Genomic DNA, 26890 nt, shown 5'->3' with positions numbered 1-26890 from the left:
GTTCATTTATTGACCCACTTCCCGTGCACTCTTCCCGTAATGACGCTGCCCATTCAAGCTTGCGCGCTACTGAGGCGGTTTCTTGTGCACTGTTCCCGTGCTGATTATGGGGTTTCATTCTTCGATGTTAGCGGCTTGTCCCCTTGAGAGAATCGGCGAGTGGTGGGAGGAGCTGGCGCACTGATTTTGGAGACTTGTGTACTCCGGTCGTTCTCTTTCACCCGCATTTATTCTTTTCAGTCTGTCTGCGACCGCATTTGTTGTGTTAATGTTTTATTTTCCTTGTTAGTGTGTATACTTTTATCCCCGTTAGATGACGATGTTATTAATACGCCAAGGGACCGGCCTTTATCAAGAAGGAAGGTGGTCAAACACTTTTGGTCATGTTTATACAGTAGAACGAATATGGCTTGAGGGGCTGAAGTTTGCGTTCGCTCCTGTCCTCTGTCCTACTTCCCTTTGGAGAAGAAAGAAAAAAGAAAGAGGGCTATTGACACAGATAGAGTCCGGTGGGCCTGTTTAACCATGGGTGCCTGGTCATTTTAGAGTTTCTGAGAAAGCGGATAACACAAGAAAGATGTCGCGCTTGTGTGGTAGCGGGAGAAGCTGGGGTGCTTCAAGAGGATTCCGAGTCAAGCGCGTCAAGACGGTAGGCAATCACCCATTTATCTTTTGTTAACAAGGTCGCGGTACGCATGCAATGTAAGAGGATTGGCATGAGACGGGCCGGGAAGAAAAGGTGAAGGAGAAGGAAGGGGACTAGAAGTCTCCCCACATGAGCAGCAGAATGAGCTGATTCCAGGCAGAAAGTACAAATCATCCGTTGATGCATGGTGGATGGCGATTATTTCCCCACGAGCAGCACCGCTGAGAGAGCCATTTCTTGCAGAGGGGGAAACGACAACTTCCAGCGAAGCGACGTATTTTCCTTTCATACTCCGTTCTTCAGAAGAGTCGCCCTTCAGAAGCTCCCCTCAAAGAAAAGAATAATAGGTGGGGCGCGGGGCCGGCAGCGCGCCGAAAATTTTGCCTGGCGGCGGCGGCGGCGTGCTCATTCCCGGGACTTCGGCGGCGGCGCAGACGGCGCGACCAAAATAGGCGGCGGCGGCGGCGTGGCGCGGCGGCGCACAGGTCTACAGCATGCTTCGCTAGCCGGACGCGGAAACGCCACAGTAGCACGTTGCCAGATTACAACCCATCGCTTTCGCCGTTTTTAGTAAGCAAAAGCTCAGCTGGCAACCTTTAAATCGTTGTATCATGTCTGCCCCTGTGTGTCGTACGGTTCCAATGCATTGGCTCAGCGGCGCGCTTTCCCTCTAGAGTCAGTATATTATCTCTATGGCTACAGTCGCGGACCACCATGGGCGGTGCCATTGCCGATAGCGGCGTTCCTCGCCTACTTGGCTTAGCTAGCCATATGGCTTCTTTTTTGTCTCGAAGCTAAAATCAACAAAAAGGGTAGCATTTTTTTCTTGTACATCCTACATGAAGCTTCTACTTAATCACTGAGAAATTATTCTTTTTGGAGGTTCAATTTTATAATAACAAAACAAATTTTATGAACCTTCTACAGTAATACTATAGTGCCTAGAATATACTGTATATTCTAGGCACTATAGTAATACTGTTGCTTTTTTACAGCCAGAGCCAACTTTTCAGCCTGCTCATGAGTCATGCCAAGGACAAGTGGAACGTGCCTGCCCTGCACGTGACGGAACGCTCGCCCAAGCGCGGCTCTTCTTGACAGTTGCGCCGGATTTCCCTCTAGTATATATTAGTATGAAACTCTATGCCTGTTGGTACAAGACAGGTACTTCCAAGTTCCATGGTACTTCCTTAGGGCACCCTGCGCCATCTACTGGTTCGATTAGACCCCTCCAATTCTTTTATTCAACTGCTAAAATAACTCCCTGTTCCTGCCTCAGTAGCCTAGGGTTTTGGAGCGAAGTTGATTCGAGCCCCAGCGCATAGTACGATTTTTTTCCAATACCTGTGTGATGTGTGACTCTGTAGTTTCTGTTCGTATATAAGGGTGACTGGACACATTTCAGGTCGGTTTAGATGCAGAGCGCGGAATTTCAACGCGTTTAATTAATGGTCTGCACCGGAATTCCCTGGCTTGTACCTTTCTGAGAACGGAATATCGCACGACGCTGGTGATGATGGCGGGGACGGCTATGGCGATGATTATAATAATAAAAGAGAAAGAAACGAAAGCTCACCAAGAAACATCATCATCATACATATCATCATCGTCATCATCATTGAATGGCATCGCAGCCTGTAAATGAGTTGGTGGATGCAGAAGCACACCAGGCACACCACAAGAAAAACCATCACAAGGCATATAGTACTCTATCTGCGTACAACGTCTCTCCCCAACACCCTCCCGCATTCGTATCCTCACCTACTCCAAAGCTGCCATTGAGGAGTTCAACAAGGCCTTCTCTGATACACAACTGACTCGCACAACAGACACACCGAAGTGACCTCAGCAAGGTGACAGATATGCCACACACATGTAACACACTCCCACCTGCTCACACTGGATCGCCAAGACTCATGTGCAGCGGGTGTGGAGAGGGCCTATCCGTAATCCACATGCTCATCCAATGCAAGGCACTTGACACAATACGACGCCAACACTTCCCACAACTATACAGACCACACATCTCGTTACACCCATCATGCATTTTAGGAGACGAGCCCATGTGTTCAATCAAGCGCGTCTTCGAGTTTCTCACTGACGTCAAATTTTTACATCTCATTTCTTATCATGCATCATGACAACCTGGCCCTTTATTTATAGTTTTATTGATGCACACCGTGCCTGTGTGGCTGGGCAGGCAGTCTTCCATTTTCTCTGCAGATGGGGCTTCTGCGGTGAGCCATGAGCCAGGCCCACACGTAAAAATAGCATGCTCTCACAGAAAAAACAAACAAACAGATAAGCGATACACGGGGTCGAAAGGTAGAAAATAAAAGAGAAGTACGCATCGCAAATGCTCATCTCTGTTTGAACTGAAGCGCTAGGGAAAACTTTCGGGCACGAAAAGCTGGCATAGCGCAGGGAGGCGCCTGTCAGGCGGGAAACAATGACGGACGGAGGAAAGCTTATCGACGAGACAAAGCTAGCGGAGAAATATGCGTTTCCTTTCGGCATTCTTTGCATATCTTTGGCGTCGAGCCGGCTAGGCCGCTCGGCCCTGGTGTCAAGTGAACAAAGCACTTTCGTTGCTAGCGCCACCTACTGCCGTAAAAAAAGGACTGACATTGTGTTCGGATCATCGTAAAAGTGCGTTCTCTCCTTGCTTTGTACGTAGCGCCTCCCACCAAACCTACACACGTTAGCGGGACGCAAATGACGTCACTGAAAATCGCATCTCCCGTGAGGCTAGCGCACTGGCTCGAACGAATTGAACTGCGCCCTGCGCTTTTCTAGTTTTAATTTGGGTCGGTCCCGCCAGTGGTCCCGCCAAGGGCCGAGAATATCGTAGCTAGCCAAATTTTGTTTTGTTCCACGTTCGACTTTGTTTACCGCTTTGCGCATGCATTGCCTGCCGTGACACCTGTGATATGCGGTGTGGAGCGGTTCCGGCGGAACCTGGACCTCGACCGGTGAGCTCTGGCTGCGTTTTTCCCGACCGCGCCTGTTCAAAATGTGGCTGCTCCCGGAGGGCCAGCATCCATGACCGCCGCTGCCGCCTTGTCGAACCAGCCGGACCAGATCGCCGAAAACGCCGCTAGCTTTGTCGCTTCTGGCGATCGGCGCAACTTCCGATCCTTCGTCGTTTGGACCGCCGTGCCGTACGAGCGCGCGCGCGCGCCCGAGCTAAATGCACGCATGCGACAAGTGTCGGCGCGTTGCTGGGGCTTCGCTGTTTACATTTTTCACCCGCACGTTTCTATTACACGCGCCGCAATTCCGGACGGCCGGACTGTTGTAGAACAAGGCGTTTCGCAGGCGAGAATGTAGCTGTGCGAAATTTTCGCAATTGGTGGCCTCAAACCACGCAACACCGGCGTGTAGCTGTATGTTTCTTCATTTTTGTTTTGCAACCAACATCCCGTCTCCGCTGCGTTTTGTAAAGCAAACGCTGACGACTTTGGCAGGTGCGAACGTGTGAGCTCTTCGCTGGTGTTATTTTTCCTAGGCAGGCTGGGATACACAGCCAGCGCCCCGGTGTGAAACACGTTACGTGGTTCGGGCGTCGCGACCAACCGCTACAGTCGCCGCGACCTAAAATATCGGCTTTTTGCAATGTTTCCTCGACGTTCTCGGCCCGTCCTCACGCTTTATCTGGGTTAACCCGCAGTGTCGCTCGCCAACGATGAAGCGCCACTTCGTAAGTTTTTTATTTCAACGTCATTTTGCCAGGTATGCGGTGCGTATTGTTGAGCTTTTTCAAATGCTTCAAAAATGCGTGTAGCTAGCTCTGCCTCAATGTCTCGTGATAATTGTTTTCTGGCCGGGAAATTTTCCTTCTGCAAGTTTGGGACGACGATGGTGTGCGCGTCTGTTGCGTGGATTTATGATGCGTTGCTTAAAGAATGTGTATTTAAGAGTTCGACTCGCTGTAGGTAGTTACACAAGGTGCGAACAGCATGGCCTATGTTGTAGTAACACCTTGTTGAACAAAAAAAAAAAAAACTAGTGAAATTAATTCTCTGTTGGTTGCAGCGATAGCTGGTGCAATAGCTGTACATGACAAATACTGCGTAAAATTTAGTCTAGCTAGTTGCATGACATTTCCGCTTAGTGTGCTTTCGTTTTCGGTGTCACATCGATTCCGTCAGGCAAGCCACGATAGAAGTGACATCACTCCACAATAATTTCAGGAAAAGCTCAAGTGCTGAGCTTGCCTGCTTGCTCTCGATGGAAACATCTTGCGCCATTATTAAATGCACTTCACACTGTAAAGCATTGCGGCGGTAGAAGTTCTTTTGTTAATTTTAACTGCATATATCAAGTTGCTGGAAGAAACAAAATATGAAACAGTTATTTGCTTTTGCTCCGGCTTAATTTTATGTTTCACTGCAAAGCGAACTAAAGCGGTTTTAATTAAAACACCTTAGAGCGATATGCAACAAGCATAACTCAGTAGTATGCAGTAGACTAGTGGTGCAGGTGACTGTGACCAGCTGTGGCCTACACTGCATAATACACTGTGGCCGGGCCCTTCTGTCACTGTCTCTCGCTTCCGGCCAGCGAGAAACAGCGCACAAGTTAGCGAAAAACCTGATGGCAGTGTATTGTGTAGTGCGGGCGACAGCTGGTCGCTGTCGCCCACACCACTAGTCCACTGCATACTATTGAGTTATGCTTGTCGTGTAGCTAAGAGAAACTGCTTCAAGTAGTTAACCTTTAATATGAACAGAATGATCAGGGCGCAGAAGCACTAGAAGTTAACTGAAGGTTATTTGTTTGTTTGTTTGTTTATTTTTACCTCAGAGCCAGAGGCATTATAGAGGGGTGAGTGGTTACAAGAAAAAATACAAATACAGTGCAATTGTTAAAAGAAAGGTACATAACGTTGCTCCTAATTATACAATGTTTGCTACGCATGTGCGAAATAAATGATCGGCAATCGTAACAATTTCTTCGGGAAGGTGGTTCCATTCCCGAGATGGGAGCGGCAAAAAAGACTGATAAAATGCCTTCGTGTTGCTTGGGTGAAAACCTACTTTGTGACCATGATTGATGTGAGAAGAAAAACACAGAGGCCGAGGGATCAGTTTATCGCTTCATCGGTTCATCACAAAGTTAGGCGAGAAATCTTTCGTCGGGGTGATAGGGATGGAAGTCCAATGTTTGACTTCATGGCTGTTATACTTGTACCTCGGTTATAATTAGACAGTATGAAACGAACAGAGTTGTTCTGTAGCAGTTCAAGTGCGTTAATTAGGTTAGCCTGGTGAGGGTCCCAAACACTCGTAGAGTATTCCGATTTGGGTCGAATTAGTGTTTTTCAGTAATTTGAGCTCTACCGGTGCGTTATAGAAGTTTCATCATAAGTACCCTATCATGCGGTTAGCCCTGTTAATTATACTTTTAATATGAAGGGACCAAGTTCGGTTACTTGTTATGTGGACACCTAAGTACTTATACGTCTCTACAGCTTCTGACGGAGTGTCGTTTAGATAGTAACAAAATGTAATGGCGTTAGTGCGGGATATTCGCATAGCTTTGCATTTGTTAATATTTAGTTCCATACGCCACGAGTTACACCAGTTAGCGACTATATTGAGGTCAGACTGGAGAGTGTTATTGTCATAATCGAAGAGCACTTCACGGAATATGACGCAGCCATCGGCAAAAAGGTGTAAGAATTTAAAAGAGAAGGGAGATCAATAATGTAGATTAGAAATAAGAGGGGATCAAGAACTGATCCCTGGGGTACACCGGTATGAACCTGGCCGGGCGTAGAATTGTGACCGTTGGCTGAAACGAGCTGTAATCGGTTAGTTAGAAAACATTCAATCCACTGCAATAAATTTGTTTGATTGTACTCTTAATTGATCGTACTCTTACTTTTACACACGGCCTGTCTTTGCAAGTGTTTGCCTGTCTTTGCCTGTCTTTGCAAGCACAGTTTTGTTACAAAAGTGATACTTCTCCCATTGCAGCAAGACGTCTGGCAGTTGCTTCCGGTTAAATTTGTCACATTTGAGGAGTGTGGTTTTGTAGCTTGCGTTTTTACTGGTACTTTCATTCTCAGGTTTATGCAAAGCTTTGGTGCGTGACACTGACACATGGTGGTGTTGTCTCTGTCCAGTGAAATGAGGTTTTAGGAGGAGCACCATTGAGTCTCTATCCTATAGCTGCTTTCCATGAACACTGTGTCAGTGCTTGTGGGTGCCTTTTTTCTGTTGCTAAAAAGAGCCTGGCGTTGAATCAACCCTTGACAGTACACTTGCTGTTAGCTTGGAGGATTCGGCTGATATCATCTCTCTTGTCCTTGTTTCAGGCGGGAGGTGTTTCGGCATGATCACCCGAGAAGCAACTGGTAAGTTCTGCGAGACGCTATCACCCTCTCTGAAAGCTCTCCACATGTTTGTCTTGGAGGCGGAGAGAGAGAAGCATTGTGAAAAAGAATTAGCTAAGAAGTATCAGCATTGTGAACCAAGTTTGTCTAAACATGTTTGCTGGGTGTGCATCAGTGTTCCGATTAATGGTCTGAGGCGAAGTTTAGGGGATGAAATGTTCCGGGCTTGTGGCCGTTCAGGCATGCCTTGGTTAGTTTGTGTTGCCAGCAGGCTCTTGCTAGGTTCAGTTTTCACGGTCGATTTTTTTTAACCTTGCTCGAGGATGACCCTCTTTTCGTGTGCACCCTCGTTGCCATAGCAACGGCATCCATTCTGCACTTTCTCAGCTTCCTTGCATGTGTCATTCACAATCATGAGGTCAACGCTAGGTTGTCAAATTGATGGTGGCTGAAGCAACTTGACATTTCTCTATTTTCAGCCTTAAAGAGGCACTGACACAAAAATTTAGCATCTTGTTTTTTTCGTTGCGATAAGTAGCTAGTGACCTACTTATAACCTGTAGAAACCTCATTTGCTTCAGCGTGCGACGGTTGTTTAATTAGAGGGATTTTAAATGCGGCCAGTCGCAGTTTCGGTTTCAGCGAGTGCCGCGAATCGATGGATTTTGTGGATTTTGTGTGAACAAAGCTGACCACGTGACCGTCGGAGGGATATCACAGAGCAGAGCCGCCGTAGCACTGTCGAATCCGCATCGACGGCAGTTTCTGCGAATGCCCCCACGTACTGATCTCGTGAGGCGCTTAATTAAAAAGCGACCGTGGATGTGACGCAGGCGCTGCGAGTGCAAATGCTACTGCGGCTAAAGAACGACGCGCGACGCTCGAGGCGGTGGGTGGCAAGACGCGCGCTGGGAGCAGCCGGCCGGTCTGCCTACAGGTCCGCCTACAGATGTGTTCGGCTCAGCACTGCGGCGGATATTCGAGTGCCGCTCTCGTAAGCGGTGCAGATGACAATTTTTAATGCAACCCGCCATCGCCTCATTAACTCCTTTCTAATTTAAGCCACTATGGTCGGGACTTGGGGACAATTTCGTGCAGCGGTAACAAGCTATCACTCGAGCTACCTGCGCCGGCCTGGGCCACTTCGCGGCCGTGGCCGCCGCCTGCACAGCGACCGTGCGGCTAGCTCAGTGGGCTTTTCGTGCCTCCGGCGCGTTTTCGCATCCAATGGTAATAAACAGTAATAGAAACAGAGTGCCTGGAATCGCTGTAGAACTTTGGTCGCGGCCAGCTGCCCGATTAGCTGACGAAATCACGGCGCCTCCGCCGCCAACGATCGGGTCATTCGTTCTCGAGAGCAGAAGCTCCGCCCTCCGGCCCTCCGATTGGAGCGGCGAGCCGGGCGAGCCCGCGTAAAACGCCGGTAGTGCGGAAGCGGCAAACACAAACTCGTGACGTGTTTGGATGTTGTTTATTTACAATTGCGCGTGGTCCTCTGCTGGCTGCTCGGTTGCGTTTCGCACACTTCAAAATTGATTTTAAATATGTTCTAGGCTGTATTCGCCGCTGATATTTTGCAGATGATGTATATGTGTTCCCACCAATCTATCTCCGACGTTATCTCGCCTTCAAAATTTTGTGTCAGTGCCCCTTTAATGATCAGATTAATGCGGACTTCCGGGCTAGTTGGTAGTGCATGACTGACGAGTAAAGCGCAAAAAATTACACGAAGGATGAAGGGAGACAAGACAATAGAGACAAGCGCTGCTTACAACTGACATTTATTCTTAAAAACACCCATATACATACACAAAACAGGCGCACATCAGCACGAAATTACGCTATAAAACGCATACATATAACCATTTCTTGTTTGATCGCAGCTCATGCTCTTGTGTACAGATAACAATAGGCAGCAACTGACAACTGTGTGTCACGTGGTAGACTAAATGAGAAAAACAACAAAAACAAAACCACACTCGCCCCTTCACAATGAGCATTGCACAGCATTCCACGTAGCAAAGTGATGACACTGCGTGGTAAAGGGCAATGCACGCCTTTCAGCCCCCTATGAATGTGGTGTTACATGTGCATGTGGAATGTTGGTTGCACGTTCAAGAGCAACAGGTGTTTAAAAAAAAATGTGCAGAAATTCAGAGAACTGTCGACTAATGCTAGCATTCTCATGCTGGTTCTCTTCACAGCCAAATTTTTGCTTTTTCTAAATCCTGTCTGACCAATTATCTCCGTTTACACTATTATAACAATTACAGGTGGAACTTTCACAAAATCTGCATTATTTTGAAAATGCAGGGCATTACATGGTTTGCCATTTTCCTTATTTTTTATATTTTTCTTATTTTTTAGTTTTTCCAAATTTCTTTCGACCAGTTATCTCCATTTACAATATTATAACGATTACAGGAGAAACTTTAGTGAAATCTGCATTATTGTGGAAATGCAGGGCATTACACGTTTCACGCTTTTCCGTAATTTTTTATATTTTTGTTACTTTTTAGTTTTTTCAAAAATTCATGCAGCCAGTTACCTTCATTTACACTATAATAACGATTAGAGGTGGAACTTCCGGCATGTCTGCATTTTTGTGCAAATGCAGGGCGTTACACGGTCCTGGCTTTGCGTAGCATTCTTTGCCCCCATTTATTGTGTTTGGAGGTTTAACTATAACTTGTTTCCTAGCCTACGCATGTTAGACATGTTAAACTGGACATTTGTAGGCTCCAGCATGTCCTTAGCGGCAGCATCATTTGCAGCCACGCACAGAGAAGTGGTGTGATCGCTGCTCTTTGTGCAGAGTATGCAGAGGGTAGTTGAAGTTTTTTTTTAAGCAGTCTGTTCTTGTATTTCAAATTGAAAACCAGTGGAGTGTTGTGATGGGGCAAGCATTACTGTTACATATTTCTTAACGACCTGAACAATGAAAAGTAAACTAACGATGGCAAAGTGAAAATTTTTGTAACTAGTAAGAGTGTAACTATTTGTAGCGAGTGAAGGTGTGGAAGCATGTAATGAATGAAGCAAGAGTGCAATTGGTTGTATAAAGGAATGAAAGGTAGCAAAGGCAAAGGATGACTAATGAAAGAAGAAAATAAAAAACAGACAAAAGGACACGTGTCTGTGTGTGTCCTTGCCCCTGTCCTTGCTGCACTGCACTGAATCCTGAAGAACAATTAACTAGCCTAAATTGACTAGCCCTATTATAAAATGCTGGCTCATGATAACATCAATGGGTGATTATAATATTATATACTAGCACTATACATTGAATACCAAAAGAGTGTTGATTGATTGATTGTGGGGGGTTTAATGCGGCAACGCCTCACAGGTGATGAGGCGCGCCGTAGTGGAGGGCTCTAGATTAGTTTTGACCACCTGGGGACCTTTAACGTGTGCCGAGCGTGGTTTTGCTTTTCACCTCCATCAGAAAAGCAGCTTCTGCAGCTGGGAATTGAACCCGCGTCCTCGTGCTCAGTAGTACAACGCCTTAGCCACAGACAAATAGGGTGTAATTAACTAATAGTATACACACCAGTATTTACCTAACTAGTGTGCGCCTGCTTAATTAAGTACATTATGGTTAACAAGGAAAGCCAAGTCGGACCCCCATGTCCAACATTCCCAACTTCAGTGTTAGCCGGTTAAGCTGCACTAACATTTTGTGGGCGGTATTGTTGCGTCCCCCTGGCTAAGTAAAGTAATATGTATTTAATAACAATTTCCTTACCAAATCAGCCAGCCCTCAGGCACCCCAGGCCATATGTCCTGATCGCAGATTCTAACAGCAGCAGTGTTTCGGAATATCGACAAGCTACATTTCCCTCGCTACGGAAGTCAGTGCTGCTTAGCTCAAGGGGCTTAAAGCCTCTAAGCGCAGGTCTGTGTGTTGCCTCTCCACCCCCCCCCCCCCCCCCCCCCACCCCCCCCCGCATCGCATCGGTATGGTAAGACACTGTCGTCGTTGCAGCGGCAGTTGCTGAGGCTGTGAGCGCGCTCGAGCGCTTCCGGGAGTCCCTGAGCCCAGCTGCTGCAGCAGAACACGAAGAGGACCTCAATGCCTTGCTCGGGGTGCTGGCTGCAGACCCTGTCCTCGGGCGGGTCTTGGCGCTGCAGGCAAGTTTGTTTGCTCCTTGTGTTTCCAGTGTCGTCAAAACCTGGTAGTGCTGATAGTGCTGATGCAGTGAGCTTCGAGAACGCAGTGTGCTAACTTTCAACTTCTCTTTTGTTTTGTCATCTCCCTCCACATATTCATTGTTAGCGGTACTGTGTTCTTTAAGTTTTTGCACCAACTCTCTCAAGGGTCAGCTGTCTGGTCTCGGCAGCGACCCAGTACAGCTGACTTGATCTTGTTGCCACGTTGTCCGCAGAGCCTGCAGCTGTGTGCTTCCAGGTTTATTTGTCGGTAGCACAGTCGAGTGGCAGTGATTTTTTTAGATTTTTTGCTGGTGAAGGTGTACGCAATTAGAATATGAATTTTTTGGCTTTTACATCTGTAATATTTGGCATATGTTTCTGGTCATTATCTAAAGGTGCAATTCTAGTTTCTCTGTATTTTTGTATTTCAAGATCAAAATTAACCATTTCGTCTTCTTCACTTTGTGGTGCTATTTTTGCTCCTGTACTGGTACATACCACATTTGCGTTGCTTTTTGACATGCTCAGTTAGAGCCAGCAAAAGGCTGAACAGTTGGTCGTGTCCCAATTTACAGTGGAGATATAAAATGGGAACAGTTGGTGTCATCTAAAAATGACTGTGAAGGAAAAATAATGCCACTAGGTCACTGCTGTCGAACATGGAGGCATGCTGCGGGGGCAATTAAAGGGTTCCTGAAAGGCGTTTTGAGTACACTAAATGAATTAGCACTATCATTAGGTTGGGTGTTCAACATCATCTCTCCCAAGTATAACATTTTTACCTGCAATGGAAAGCTCACACTTTCGTTGCAAAGTTTGTTTCCACGTTCCCACCCTTTCCTGTGCGAGTTTTTGAATTGCGCCGTCTTCCCGCACGTACATCATCGATTCTCCCATGTGTGTCGCGGAGCAGAAATCTTGAAATTGGACGGATTTTTTTTTTGCACTTCCAGTGAAGAGAAGTGTCTTCTCAGCATCGACGGATGTCGTCGCGACACATGTCATCATCGGGAACGTGTTGTGACAGTCGTTCTCTTTTCGCATGATCTTTCGGCATGGTGTGGAAGCGTAAAGGTCCGGCCCCATTCCTTTCATCAGCTTTTCCACCCGTGAGCAGAACGCAGGATTCATAAGCAAAATGATAAAAATACAAAACAAAACAAAAAACAACAGCCCAAACGTTATTCAGAAAGTCAAAGGGCCCTGCCCCGGAGCGATGCTGCGGCGCAGACTATCGCGGTAGCTGACGACGCCCACAACCGGTGTTCTTGCAGATGTCACCGAGAAGTGAGGCATTATGGGTAGTCACACCTGTGGGGTGCGAGGGGTGGACGAAATGAGGTTCAATTGCAGTGCGGGCGAAAATTCGATGTTTTGATTGTAAGAACTCCACTAATAATGATTGCTTTAACAAAATTCCTGAAGGAGGTGATTACTAGGACATTGATTTACCTGAAAATGCAAACAACCAGGGCCCCTTCAGGGCCCTTTTAAGTGATAGGATATATATATTAGCATTCAACATTAGCGTTGCCAGATTGTAAAGAGGCTTCTACACCAGCCCCTGGTCAACATGTCACCAGATTTCGTCAATACTAAAATACGGCCGCTACATTGTATTCCTGGATTCTTCATCTTTTCTGCATTTGAAATGGTCGCAACTTAGCCTTTGCGATGGTGTTTTTGTCGCTTCTTGATTACCTTTAAACTAAGTTAACAAAATGGGTTTTAGCGAAGGGAACTAGAATTTCTTGCTCATATCTATCACAGTAATAGTAATAAACTCTTCCTCTATTTTCTGTCGGCCTGCTCTCACGGGAAGTTACCGTGCATCTAATATAGTGCTGTGCTTTTCGCGTTTCGTGATAATCATTGCAAGACCTGTTGCAATGTACATTTCTATTAAGTTATTATGTGAGCATTTAACATTTTTCTGGTTATTGTACAACCAGCATGTCAAGCAAAGCTTTTGCTGATGTCACAAATTACTGAGAAATCTGTCAGATAGGGAATGCGAGTGTGACATCCTGCATTAGGTGTACATTGATGGCAAAAGTCACAATTGAATTTTTGTACCTTCAAACGAAGGTGAAAACCCAAAGTACTTATTCAGCACATTGGGACACACATGTGTTCCAGTAATGTGAGTCCCTCGATGTTGAGGAGCTCGGAAAGCTTTTTCCATCCTGGAAAAAAAAACCATGCTTCAAAGCAGTCATACTTTTTTTCACCGCTTTTCACCAGATATTTTCTGGTGTAGCTGTACCAGCAAGTCAATGCCATTAGCGCCAAAATTTCACCACATTTTCATAATCTGGTGCCGCATTTCATCATCTGGCAATGCTGTAACGACATTTATTACTTCCTTTGGGTAATGTGATGAGCAAATTATCAGGTACACGTAAAGTACAGATAACTGGGTGAGAAACGAGAGCTGTAAAGCTTTGGATTGGTTAGCACAGCAGTGGTGACGAAAGCAAATTTTTGTCCACCCCCTGAAGTGGACTGGAACAATACGTGAACATTGGAGTAAAGGTATCGTGGTATTGTTTATTTACGCCAGCGCAAAAAAAAAAAAAAAAACACGAATGTGGCAGGCATCGTATGACAAGGCTGGTGCTGCTGAGAATTTTAGCAGCTTATGTAATATTTCATGCTGGGCTTCGTGGTGGTGTATGTCTACAAATGACTGCAATCAATGTAGTAAAATGCGAACCATCCTCAAGCCTTTTTGGTTGCAACCGAAATCAGAAGAATAGCTTTAACATGCATTATCATTTTTTTTTTCCACCGCTGAAAACTCCAAGCCCAGTGTGCAACCTTAGGTTGCCGAAGGGTGCATCCAAGGGATTGCAGTGTTTCATCAGTGAAATTCGGTATTGGTGGAAGTCTAGTAATAGTTGTAATCGGTAAATCAGCTGTGCGGCTGCTTTTCAGGTCGGTGTCAAATTTTTCCTCGCAGAAACTTACTCCACCTTGGGGATTTCCCATAAACAGGTCGATTAGGTTCATGTGAGTTTGGTTTGTTTGTAAATGTACTCAAATTTGGTTGTGTAGCGGCATTTCCTTATTGCAGTAAAATTTTCTTAGTGATCATTACTTTATTGTCAAATCTGGCTGCCCGAAATAGCATGTACCCTTTACCTACATCTCCCTCCCACCCCCACCATTCTCTTTCTCAAAAAAAAAATGTTATGGGCAAACACGACTTTGCTGTGAGGTACGACGAGCAAAGACGTGATGCCAATGCCATTCTAAACGTACCATGTGTCTTTACTCTGCATTATCTTATCTTTATTTCCAAGAAGGTCCGGGACCACGCACCACTGCTATCACTTTCTGTTTATGTGCATTATCAGTGCTTGGGCATGTCTAGAATGGGCCTGCAGGAATGTCACACACACGGAGTAAGAGTGCAAGTAGTTGGGTGCCATGAAATGCGTTCAGCTAGCTTGCAGCTGCGTGCACCCTTTTTTCCAATGCTAACTCGATCGCTTCCAATGCAAGGGGCCATGCAGACAAAATACAAGTTCGTTTTATTCGAAAGATTTCGTGTTTTGCAGTGCCCCAGTGCTCCTCCGGAAACCAACGATGCTTTATTAGATGCGACTGCATCTCATTCACTCGCCTTGTCCCTCCATACAGCGTTGTTGTTGTCCGTCCACACCCCTCCCCCATTCTCCTCGCCGCGCGAGCTGCGCTCTCCGCCGCTCACCCCCTCTTCTCTCCGATAGCGAACACTCTCTCGCGAGGGTCATTGGATTGGATTGGCTTGGCTTGACTTGGATTGGATTAAAGTGGATTGTGTTGGATTGTGTTGCGTCATAGCTGCACCACGTTGCGTCATAGCCGCGGCAGGGGGTTCACGGCACGTTTCACGCGGTGGGAGAATCAACCTAACGGAAACAACAACGGAACCCCCTATGCGTCGCATCTACACAGGGGTTCCCGCAAGGGGAGGTGGGAGAAATTTTCACCAAGAAATTAATCAAGTTAAAATTTTGATTCTCCCGTCAAGTCGTGTGTTTTCACAACATCTGAAATGGCATCAGAAGAGCAGGTCTTCAACCTAAACCTGTGTGCTGTGATGCAAGCCTTATTACCGTTCATCAACCTAGATGGTGCCACCTTACCGCTATGGGCCATTTTATGCCTTTGCTTTTTTGACTGTATTTGTACCTGGCTTGTTTTTTTTTTTTTTAAATTAGAAAATAATTGTTTTGTGAAACATGGTGTTTGCTCGACAAATGGGGTCATGTAAGACACCGTCGCTTGTGCCAGTCGGCCAGTGTCGTCCGAGACAACCCCGAAGCGCCGCAGTGCTGTGCAGCTAAAACAAGCATAGTGTGCGCAGTACCAGCAGCAGTAGGCATCGGCAGCTCTATGTTTACTTTCGTAACTTCCACTGCTTACCCCACCATTCCTACTGTTACAAAAAGAATGGGCCCTTAATTTAAGTGCAAACAGCTCATTCGGCAAGCTTATAAGCCCTGTCTAATTTGCGTTTGCTTTTGCCAGCCTCAGCCCATTGCAGAGCTCCCATATATGACATCATGGGTTCTGTTGCGGGAAATGAGCTAGTGGGTCGCATGGCCATTCCCTTTTTCCCTAATTATACAGCTTATTTGAGTGAATTTTACGTTAAAAGTGGTGTCAGTATGGTTCTAACAAGGCAGTCTTTTGAATGAACCAAACTTGTGTTTTGTCTGCATGGCTCCTTTAAAATGTGCTGGTCTGAACCCAGAAAGCTGAGGCAAAATGCTGAAAGAATGTCTTTCCCTGCATGCCCTGAAGTCTGTTTAGCGCTGAAGAATTCTTGGCAAGGCTGTTGCATCGCTTGCCCAGGGTGGCCAGGGGGACGCAGCGTTGGTGGCAACTTGTAGATGCAAACTTATTGGAAGAAAAGGGACACAACCAAAGATTACAACTTCAGCGGTACACTTCAACAGAACAGGATCTGGTCATCTTGGTGTTTTGTTCATCTGAAATCTCAGTAAAGTTTGAAAGGACGATAAATGGGGCTAGTTGGTGCTGCTTTGTCTGGAATCGCGCTGAGTATAACCACAACGAAAGTGGACGAAACGATTGCGCATCATCTTGTCCTCTTGCCCACTTTTGTTGCAGTTATGCTACTCGCCGCGGTGGCTCAGTGGCTAAGGCGTTGTGCGGCTGAGAACGAGGACGCGGGTTCGATTCCCAGCCGCGGCAGCCGCTTTTTTGATGGAGGCGAAAAGCAAAAACACTCGTGTGTATGAATTTTCGGCGCACTTTGAAGGCCATCTGCACTCAAATTTTCGACAGCATAAAAATAATGTCACCATAAAAAGAGTGCGAAATGGAAAATACTACGTTTCAACCATGAACGAGAGTGACGCAAATGACTTGCGACATTGGCATTTTCGGAACCGAAACTGAATATGTAGAAAAGGTGGCCATTACCGGCGGCCAGACGTGACGTACGTGATGAAACAGAAGCGGCCGCGATAGAACCGGCGGCCGCTCAGAGCCGCCTTAAAATGCGCGTCATAGCGTCACGTTTCGCACTGTTATTTCCACAGAAAAACTCCCACTAACGTTTGCCCAGGATAATGGAGTTAGACCAGAGGTTCTCAAGCATGTTGGTCACAGGGAACCCTGTTAAGTTCCGTTAAGTGCCAAGGAACCCCCCCCCCCCCCCCCTCCCGCCATTTTTCATTCCGTTCATGCTACATTAACGTGCAATAAATTCAAAAGAAAGCAAGAGTATCATTTTTTTTCCCCCGTCGACTTTACGCGAATGCGTACGCTAGCGGCACCTATCTCCAAACAGGAGAAATGCGCATGGGGGTAATGTAAGGCCGAGATTCAAGTGCAATAGTTTAACCACGTGGCCCGTTTTCGGAGTCTGGCTGGCTACAAGCTGCTGGCGAGATTTATTGCGCAGCTTGCGCGTTTCTGTTATGCGCCGAGATGTGCTTACTGACACTTGGGCATGAGTAATGGAGGTTCCTTAGATCGATCACACCTCAAGTTCACCATATAAGACTTTGCGACTGCGGAACCAGGGAAAATTTATCAGTGGCTCGCGGAACCCTGAGGATGGGCCTGCGGAACCCCAAGGTTCCGCGGAACCCACTTTGAGAAACCATGAGTTAGGCGCATTTCCAACATATCGATGGAAATGAAGTAGACGGTACGACAGTTATTTTTTCATCAGAATAACTGCCGCCGTAACAATCCTTGGCATTGCAAGTAAAAAAGCGGGCCTTTATTACACTGCTAGTTGCTTCGACGATATTGAAAAGCACCTTTAGTTAGCCGGTGCCTCGGCTGTCACACCGCTCTCTTTGAAGGGAATAAACTGCGCGCGGGCAGAGATCAATCGCTATTTTTACTATATGTTAAATATGTGCAAACAGCTTTGTGAATGTCGGCCCAGTATTTTCCCCTTGTGTGCACATTGAAAATCGAATTATAAAAGCGATCTAAAACTATAAGCCAGCTCCCACAGCTAAATGATGCAATAAAACACGAAAGAAGTTACCTATCTATTGCTGTTTTCTACTTTCACCAGAGACGTATGTGCTGTTGAAAACATTTTACTTTCAAGTTAACTAAATCTAGTGCTCTACAAAAGGAAATACCTCATTTGGGAATAAAAAAAATCACGTTGATTGTTTACGAGAGGAGCAGTTTTGTTAGCTTTCACACTTCGCGAAGACGATGGCAAATATTTGTGCGGATGTATTGGTTACCACGAGCTAGGCTAGTTTTGGTTCACTTAGCGAGTGAGGTGAAAGTTGCACAAATGTTTTACCCGCGTGTACAACTCCAGTTACATCGTAAAACTTTGGACAGGTCTAAGGGATGGAGGTGGCATTGGCCCAGCCCAAATATTGCAAATATTGGACTTGGAAGTGCAATAAGGTCAAGAACTTATCAAAGATCCTTTTTTTCTGCGATAGATGCAATAGGAATGACCAATGTAAGGCAAGTGTGCGTGTCACGCTATATTTTTTTTGGTAGAAATATTATTTTCAAGTAAAAAGATTTTTGCGAGCTCCAGAATGCTTGCAAGAGCGCGTATAGTTTGTAGGCTTCTAATCCCTTTTATTGCACTGAAAAAAAAAAAAAAAAGAAGGCGGATATTGCTACCTACGCTGTTAGTTTGAAACATGTGATGGCGACGGCGGTACATCGCGGTGGTGTAGCAGAGAAACACCGGGCGAACGCGTCCCTGCGCCCGGCGGAGCGCTGTGCAAGTCGCCGGAGAAGCGCGAGCCCCACTGGACAGGTTTCCCCATTCCCGTCACAGGCCGCTCGGAACTTGTTTTGGCGACTCTCTGCCAGGTGCAAACATTGTGTGCATGGAGCTATTTTGAATGACGGTGCTTAGTGTGCTGTGTACTGACAAAGCTTAGGATTTAGCCAAGGTGATTTTTAGAGCATAGACTGCTTATTTGGATCAAATTTGGACAAAGAAAAATTTGAGTGCAGTTGGCCTTTAAAGATCCCCAGGTGGTCGAAATTAATCCGTAGCCCTCCACTACAGCGTGCCTCATCGCCTGCGCTGCGTCAGCACGTCAAACCCTACAATCAATCAATCAAGTGTTGTAGTTTTATGCTCAGCACAATTCCAGGTGAAGTGGCTGAAACCTGCCAATCAGTGAGAGATGCCTTAATCCTGCAGTGGATGCAAATAGGCTGCTGATGCTGCCTAATGATGATGATCACGAATGCACTTCGTTTGGATCAAGTGTTTTAGAAAAGTTTTGAACAGTGGCCAGCGTCTGTTCCTTCTGTGCACGATTCATTCTAACCGAATGGGTTTCTGTCAAACCATCGTGTTCAAAGCTTATTCATAATTCTAAAGCTTTCCTCCGTCGAGTTAGTTTGTCATTGTATTCATCATCCAGGCTGTAGTAAGGCCTGACGGCGGTGTATTTGCTTGTGTGAATGAATGTATTTTGAGGCTAGTGCCTTGTGTGTGCTTTTATGACGTAATAGGCAAAATAACTGTTTTGGTTGTTTTTGTGCTTGTTATCAATGCTGGCCAGTAGGCAGCCTTGATTAACGCAGTGATACCTCTGAACACCTCTGTTAACTTGGATCCTTGCTAGCCAAAAACGCTGCCACAAAATGGGGGATTCCATTGTCCTTTCTTTCTTCTACAGTGTTCACATCACTCGTCATGTATATTCATATGCAAGCAACGCAAATACGTAATGAACATCAAGTCGTCTTCATTTCATGTGGAGGGCAGTTTAGGACGAACTGAAGGGATCAGACATGATGAGTTGTGAAGTAGGAGTTTCTGCTTGACACTTCGTGCCAGTCAATGATTTCCACGCTGTGGTCCTGTGGCCCTCCTAAACCGGCCCCGGAAAGTTCTCACTCCGTAGATGAATAAAATAGAACTAGAATGAAAACTTAACTAACTCTTGGTCCGCACTCCCCACTTTGAACTACAAACTCCCCTCTTCTCGTTCTCCTCCCGACAGGACTCCCTTGCGCAGCTTCGACGACACCTCCAGAGGCACCCATCGGTGTTGCCCAACGACTTCGACTTCTGCCCGCAGACGGGCGCCCTCACACTCGGGGCTGGGGCTGTGCAGCTGGGGGAAGATGAGGTGGATCGGGAGGCCCGGGATGAGGAAGAGGACGAGGAAGAGGACGACAACAATAACAACAACAACAACTCGGACTCATGCGAGCCGAGCTCGGAGGCAGACCAGAGCCTCTCACACGTGGCTGCCGGCGGGGCTATTCACTACTCCCCCGAGGTGAGTGCTTTTCGCTTGTCATTTGCTTTTGTTTCATCTGTTAAGAGGCGACTGCTGTCAGAGTGTGGAAACAAATTGTACTGCATCAACTGGAATACAAGTCGACCCCCTACCGGGATGTTGGAAAAGTTGACAAAAAAATAATTCTGCGGAGAAGGGCATAAGAAACGCACCCACAATGTGGATATTTATTTTCGATGACTGTAATCACAGGAACTAAGTATGCCCATGAAGTCTCTCATCTAAGCTGTCAGAGCCGTCCGGGGATGACTTCATATGCGTCTGGCACTTTCTGCATATAGACATTCACCGACGAAAAGCAAATCCCTTTCATCTTATAAAACGACAAACCTGTGCCCACAATCTCGAACCGTTAAACTTCTGCCGAGAGAGACCATTTTCGCCTGCGAATTCGACTGCTCCGTAGCAGATGGCTTCCACCGTGGCAGGCCACGATCGTGCGCGATGCTTTCGAATTTTTGGTCTCCAACTCGGGGTGCACTGTGTGATGTCCACAGAATGATCTTTTTCGAGGGTCACACGTTGACAGCTTATCTTTCTGACTTGCCAGTACTGCACACTCTTTTCTGAAACACTGGGCTACCATATTCTCGTTCTCCTAGGTGAACTCTGTCGCTTCAGAGGTGTGCCGAGAGTAAGGGCAGTGGTGGTTTTCACGCGAGTGCAAACGGAACATGTGAGCTAAAGGATGCCTTTGTTTTTTTCTTTTGTATCTCAGCTATAAGAGAGAAGGGACCGCGGGCTGTGTCGGCAGGCTGAGTCCATCTCTCTTTCTTTTGTGTAACCCTAATACGATGCCCCAGCTGTGTTGGTCGATCAGTTGACCCACCAAAAAACCGCACAATAAACGGTTACGTTATAAATGGCCTACACTGTACTAATCAGTGCTAATCAGAAATAATTGACCAATTTGTGAAATGCAATTGGGTAATTAATCGATTAATGATTAATACCGAGTAATTTGGAAGAGGAGGGAATCAAGCAAAGAATAAAACTTCGCTGATACACTTTAGCGGAACCGGATCTGGTCATCCTGGTGTTTTGTTTGGCTGAAACCTCGGTAAAGTTCAATAGAACGATAAATGGGGCTAGTTGGTGCTGCTTCATCTGCAAGTGTGCTGAGTATACGATGACAAATAGTTTGTTAGTGCCAACAATAGAGTTTCATACTAATGTATACTAGAAAGAAATCTGGCGCCCCTGTCTAGGGGAGCCGCGCTTCAGCGAGTGTTCCGTCATGTACCGGGCTGGCACGTTCCACTTGTCCTTGGCATAGCTCATGAACAGGCTGAAAAGCTGGCTCTGGCTACAAAAATGGAACAATATTACTGTAGAAGGTTCATGAAATTTGTTTTGTTATTATAAAATTGAATCCCCCAAAAGATTAATTTGTCAGTAATTAGAAGCTTCATGTACGAGGAACAAGAAAAAAATGTTACCCTTTTTTGTTGATTTTGGTTTTGAGACAAAAACGAAGCCATGTGGCTAGCTAAGCCCAGTAGACGAGGAACGTCGCTAGTGGCAATGGCGCCGCCCACGATGGCCTGCAAGTGCAGCGACAGATTTCCCTCTAGTATATATTAGTATGAAACTCTATGGTGGCAACACTATTGGTGCCAACACGCATAAGTGCAAATAATTAGTGATGATTATTAGTATTCATGAATTGATTTGTTTGCATTGTATTAATCAATGGAATTATTATTTATTGACTGATTTCTGGTAATTAATTATTAGTATTGCAATTGATTAGCACAACAGACACCCTTAGTACCAACTACAGCATGCACAACTGCACTTGCCCCTCCCCTTCCTGCCCCTTCCCATCAGCTGAGCGGGTCGTCGGTGGTGCACTTTGGCCGGCCAGTGACGACGCCGGGCTATTTGGCCGAGTTTGAGCGGGCGGTGGCGCGGAGTGCGGCCGGACGGCAGGTGCTGCGGGTGGAGCTGGCCCGGCCCCCTGGCGCCAGCCTGGGCTTCAGCGTCGTCGGCTTGCGGTCACCCTCACGCGGCGAGCTGGGCATCTTTGTCCAAGAACTGCAGCCCAACGGCATTGCTCAGCGGTGAGTTGTTCCCGATTGCTTGTCGAGAACCAGCTGTTGGCCCCCTGTCACAAGACAGGGGGCCAACTGTTTACAAGACAGTCCTTTGCACCATCCAAATGGGATTGGATGAAGAAGAAGTGAGTTGCACAATAACTACCATATTTGCACGATTATAAGGTGCACGCTTTTTCGCTAAAAGTAGCCTTCAAATTTTCGTGCACTTTACAATTGGGTGCCAACCTGAAATAGGCTTGAGAGCGCCCAGTGGCATTGACACAAACTTTTCCGAAAATCCAACTCAATCCAATCCAAGGCAATCCATCAGCGACACACGAGTAAATTTTGGCATACTTATCTTTCATTGGGCATACCTTATTCAGCTGTTGCAAACATTTATTTTTGAGCTCTTTTTTTTAGACCAAATTTTTTTCAGATTTTTATGAGTAAACTTACCTGCGCATTACAAACGGAGGCGCGTTACAATCGTGCAAATACAATAAACTGCCGGGGAAAGCCAAAAAATTTGCTTTTGCGAGAATTTCACTGCCACGAGAATGGCGTGGAAATCGCCCCTAAACCTAATATTTATTTCCGAAAGTTGGTTTTATTACTTTGCGAGCCTTTCCTTGCAGCAATTTCACAGCTCAGCTATCGCACGGCAAGAAATGGTTCATTGCTGGTTGTCGTCGTGCGTGCCTTAGAATGACAGAATCGTGTTGAACGCACTCAAAACATCCCACGGGTTCGCCTTCTCTGCGTGGTTTTTCTCCTTGGCCTTCGCCACCAAGCATGCCTAAGCATGCAAGGGAAGTCCAGCTCCTTCTGTCAAAAAACTTTGCCACACAGTGGCCCCTCATTGTTCCAATGCTGTTCACAAAACTAAATGAGCGCCGCTTTGTTGACGTCCAGGAATGCCGCAGCCGTCACTGTTTTGTTTTGCATACTGTCGACTTTTCAGAAACGTGGAGAGCGAGGTGCACGCAGTTACAAACTCATCAGTGCTATCATTCCTTCCTCCACTTGGACGATTGACTTGGGCGAGGGTGGCTGCCTTATCTTATAGTGATAAAAACTTCCGCTTTTGTGCTGGCGCAGGCATCTGATTGAGAGCAAACGTGCTGATCATCACACACACAGTGACCGTGCACGTGCTGCTCAGTGGTAGCTGGCTAGCCTAGCCCAAGCCGTATGTACCGTATGGCTTGGTACTATGCGTACCTAGCTAGGTATGGTAAGGGCTAGGTACGGTACGGCACAGTACGTACCGTAAGCTGTATGTACGGTATCGTACCATACGTCACCGCTCTGTCCATCCATGACCAGACAATTCAGGCACACGGAGCGTAAGTTGTGCCGCCCCCTGGTGGTGTCGCTGCAAGGCCACCTCCACGGCCGCCTGCTGCACGTTTTTTTTTTTGTAAACAAATGTGGCAGCGGCCATGCAAGTGCACTGTGGCAGAAGTTTACAAAGTTGAGCCTACAAGAAATGTGTTTGCGCACTTTTTAGACACTGTTAGCCTCAAATGGGTAGATGACATGCTGATCGGACCTGGAGCGAATTTCGTTAATGCGGCATTGCTGTCCGAAAACATTTTGTTGCTGCGAGATATGAAATACAAGGGCTTCTGTGGACATTCGCTAGTAATCCGAAAATATTTTGTTGCCGCGGGAATTTTGTAGTCGTGAGATTTAGTCATTGTGGTATTTGACTGTACTCTGGTGCGTGTGCCACCTGAATTGCAACAATGACTGGCTAGCCATTGGAATTAGTATTTATAAGGTGATGCTCGTTCGATGCTTATTAGGGCTGCTTTGTGCATGGTTGCTAAAGAAGAATTCTAGGCATTCGGGTGTACCTGGGCCACCCATGGCCGCCGATCACCAGAACACCAAATGAGTGTAGAACTAGCCATTGGTGCTGTGACATTGCGAGATTGAATTTTCATTGCTTTAAATTTAGTAAGGAACCAGGCTTCCTTCTGCTTACAGTGGATACATCTTCATTGAAATATGTCATATAGCAGACACAACCCCGCATAGTTTGCCATGTAGAGCCTTAAATTAAACGGCACAGGAACATATTGGAGGAAGCAGCTGATGTGAAACTTGCGTGGCTGACAGCCTTGCTGAGGAATTGCAAGGGGAAAGGTGAGGTACATGTCTTGTATCTCATGCACAGTCAATTGACTCAACTGGCATCTGCCTTGAAAGGCAGGAGACACTACTGTTGAGGTATACATTTAAGAAGGGGCATGGTGTGGCGGGGATTACGCATGTGCTCAAAAGACATCGACCAGCATTTATTGGTACTGTGCAGCGGCTGCTGTTTTGGCCACGTGCATCACCGCGTGCCGGATTCTGGCAAGTTTGAACTATGAGCAAACATGAAATTATACGTGAAATTGGACAAATCTGCCGCCACTACGCTTCTTGCAAGTCAGCTGTTTGCAGCGATGGTGTAATTACAGGCGAACAAGGGGTTCTGAGTAATACACACAATTGGAGAATGATGGGAGATCAGGAATACTTTAAACTCTTTCCTTACGGCGCCATAGGCCATTGGACACAGAGTTCCGATGAACTCGTGATAGTGGCTTTAAATTTGAACCCGTGATAGCGGCGACTTGTGCGAAAATGGCGTTGGCTTCACGGCGTTATCTGTAAATGCGGACACCTGTGGCAAAGAGTTCGGCAGCTGCTGCTGCGGATTTTTGTGACCCAAGCAGCAGTGATGACTCCACCAACGATGTGGATTCGTTAGATTTTAGTTCTGATGAAGACGCTCCCATTCAAATATTTCAAACTTCGACAGATGCTGCCAGGTAGTTTCGTTTTTGACATTGTGCTATATTTATAAACAAAACGGGCTTCATATCTGACGACTGCGGTTTTACTTTGATGTGTAGGCTTGATGTAGGCCTGATGTAGGCTGTAGGGTTTTACTTTGATGTGTAGGCTCAAGAGCTGCTTGACAAGTATTTATAATGCATAGGCTTCCCTGAAGTATTTTTGAGATGCTCTTATGAAGACTCAGCAGTCTATGCTACGCACCAAGCAGTGGGCCACTACATGCGTATCGCACAGCAGGAAATAAAATGGCTGTCTTCTATTTCTTTTGTTGTTGTTGACTTGTAAAAAATGAATGTTTTTTCTGAGCCCAACGCATTAATTTTTCAGCACCGTCACAAACATCTAATTAGGAGGTTTGGGTATGTTTGGGAGGCTCACAAAGTTCATGTGGACATTTTCTTCAGGATGTATGGCATACATTCCCTTCTTTACAAATTGGCTCTCTTATGGCTGCGTGCAAGAAGATGCATATTTGCAGCGTGCGTAGTTTATTCACTCGCAAATTCAGTGAGAAGTTTCGTGCTACACATTGCAAAACGGCGCAGACATGGTTGTCCAGAGTACTCAAACATGGCTTTGGGCTCTGAATTTCTGTTGTACCCATCGTTATCATAACGAACTGACTCTCAACCTCAATGGTTATGACATGATTGCGGTGTTGAAGGCTTGATATACTTGCTACCGAACACAACGAAGAGTATACATGCCAGTTTCCAGCATAACAAGAATTGAAACCGATGAATATGTCCAAGCAGCTCTTTATTGTTTTCCAACCCCTTCAGGCGTAAACGATAAATCCTGGCCGACTCAAGAGGGCGTTCCATGAATTGAAGAAAATTACTCTTGCAGTTTTGCCCTTGACTGAGGACCCCACCGACTAACCAGCTCGATTTTACTGGGAAGTAAAGATTTCTCGTCCTCCTTCTCCTTCTCCTCCTCCTCTTGAGTGCAGTTTTACTATAGCCCATATCTGAATATTGGGAAGGTATGGCTGTGGGAAACGTATCGTAAATATCCCTCCTGGTCTGAACAAACATAGCGTTACTTTATTTTTACTGTACACTATAGCATCCATGCAAGTGCGTGCGTGCGTGCGTGCATGTGCGATATGGAAACATTTTATGGTGGCACACCTGATTGAGATCGACTAGTACTAGCTCCCCTCAGGGGTGAGACAGCTGCGCATATTGCGCCTTTCTGATACAATTCTATTTTCCTGCGCCAAGCTGCTCCAAAAGCACGAAAATGGCGAAAATTGCGCCAAACTGCTCCAGAAGAGCCTCAACGGCACGGATTTTGATGCTCATGTCAGTTTCGGCGGGGACAAAAGCCTCCCGCCTCCCGGTCACCGCTTTTATCGTCGGTCGATCGCAAACACAGAAATGGCACAAATAGAAAGACTGAAACGAAGCAAACGATAGCTTCTAAAACTCGATTCGCTTTCCGGCCGGGTTCGCAGGAACGGCCTTCTCGATTAGGCAACGCTGTGGCAACAAACATGGCCGCCGCCTGATCTTGCTGGTACCAACGCGCTCAGTGTGTATCGCTGATTATTTTCCCTGGTTTATTTTACGCCATCAGCTGAGTTCCAGTCTATTCATTCTATCTGTTGTGGCTCTGAACAGTGACGTTAACGCAAGGATATGGTTTGAGATTGGTGCCAGATTACGGGAAGTTGGGCGGCTCGAAAAAAACTTCATTGAAATGTGGGGCCTACGTCTTCGGCGTGGTTTGTCCTTGAGTGCGAAACGCGGTGCGCGCGTCTATAATCGGGTTCGTGAAGCGAATTTTTTGGCTTGTTGTGCTGTTGTAAAATTTTGAGGTGTTGCTGTGCTTCGAAGCGCGATCGCGAGCCTCGGGGATGGAACAGTCGACACGAAAGTTGCGGGCTGTGCTGCGGCGCCGCGACCTGTTCAGGCAGCGCCCAATATCTGCAGGACTACACGGTTGCCATAGAACGCGACTATAACACTTGATGTATGCAAAGTGAAATTTAATGCCAAAATCTGCGTGGCTAAACATTAACGCTACTCAAATGACCATAGGGTGAACCTCCGCCCCGGGGACTGAAACG

The 26890-nt window shown here is 46.4% G+C and overlaps 1 protein-coding gene across 3 annotated transcripts in view; it reads left to right on the top strand.

Annotated features, from left to right (window-relative positions):
• Positions 1-3449: 3449 nt before the first annotated feature.
• LOC144162845 (multiple PDZ domain protein-like) overlaps positions 3450-26890 on the top strand; it is a 283629-nt gene continuing 260188 nt past the window's right edge. For 2 of the 3 annotated variants that reach the window (XM_077693545.1, XM_077693543.1), the window contains exons 1-5: positions 3450-3618; positions 6969-7007; positions 10972-11117; positions 19619-19900; positions 21752-21984. In XM_077693545.1, the coding sequence (XP_077549671.1) occupies positions 6986-7007; positions 10972-11117; positions 19619-19900; positions 21752-21984 (683 nt within the window). In that variant the 5' untranslated portion in view covers positions 3450-3618; positions 6969-6985. Of the gene's footprint in view, positions 3619-3656; positions 4347-6968; positions 7008-10971; positions 11118-19618; positions 19901-21751; positions 21985-26890 lie in introns of those variants that run through there. The other variant, XM_077693544.1, reaches the window with a different exon arrangement.

The sequence above is a fragment of the Haemaphysalis longicornis genome, unplaced genomic scaffold (assembly GCF_048455015.1).
Source record: "Haemaphysalis longicornis isolate Haplotype H1 unplaced genomic scaffold, Haemaphysalis longicornis Haplotype H1 scaffold_12, whole genome shotgun sequence".
NCBI lineage: Eukaryota > Metazoa > Arthropoda > Arachnida > Ixodida > Ixodidae > Haemaphysalis > Haemaphysalis longicornis.
The sequence above is the reverse complement of the archived record's forward strand: the minus strand, read 5'-3'. Positions and strand labels throughout refer to the sequence as shown.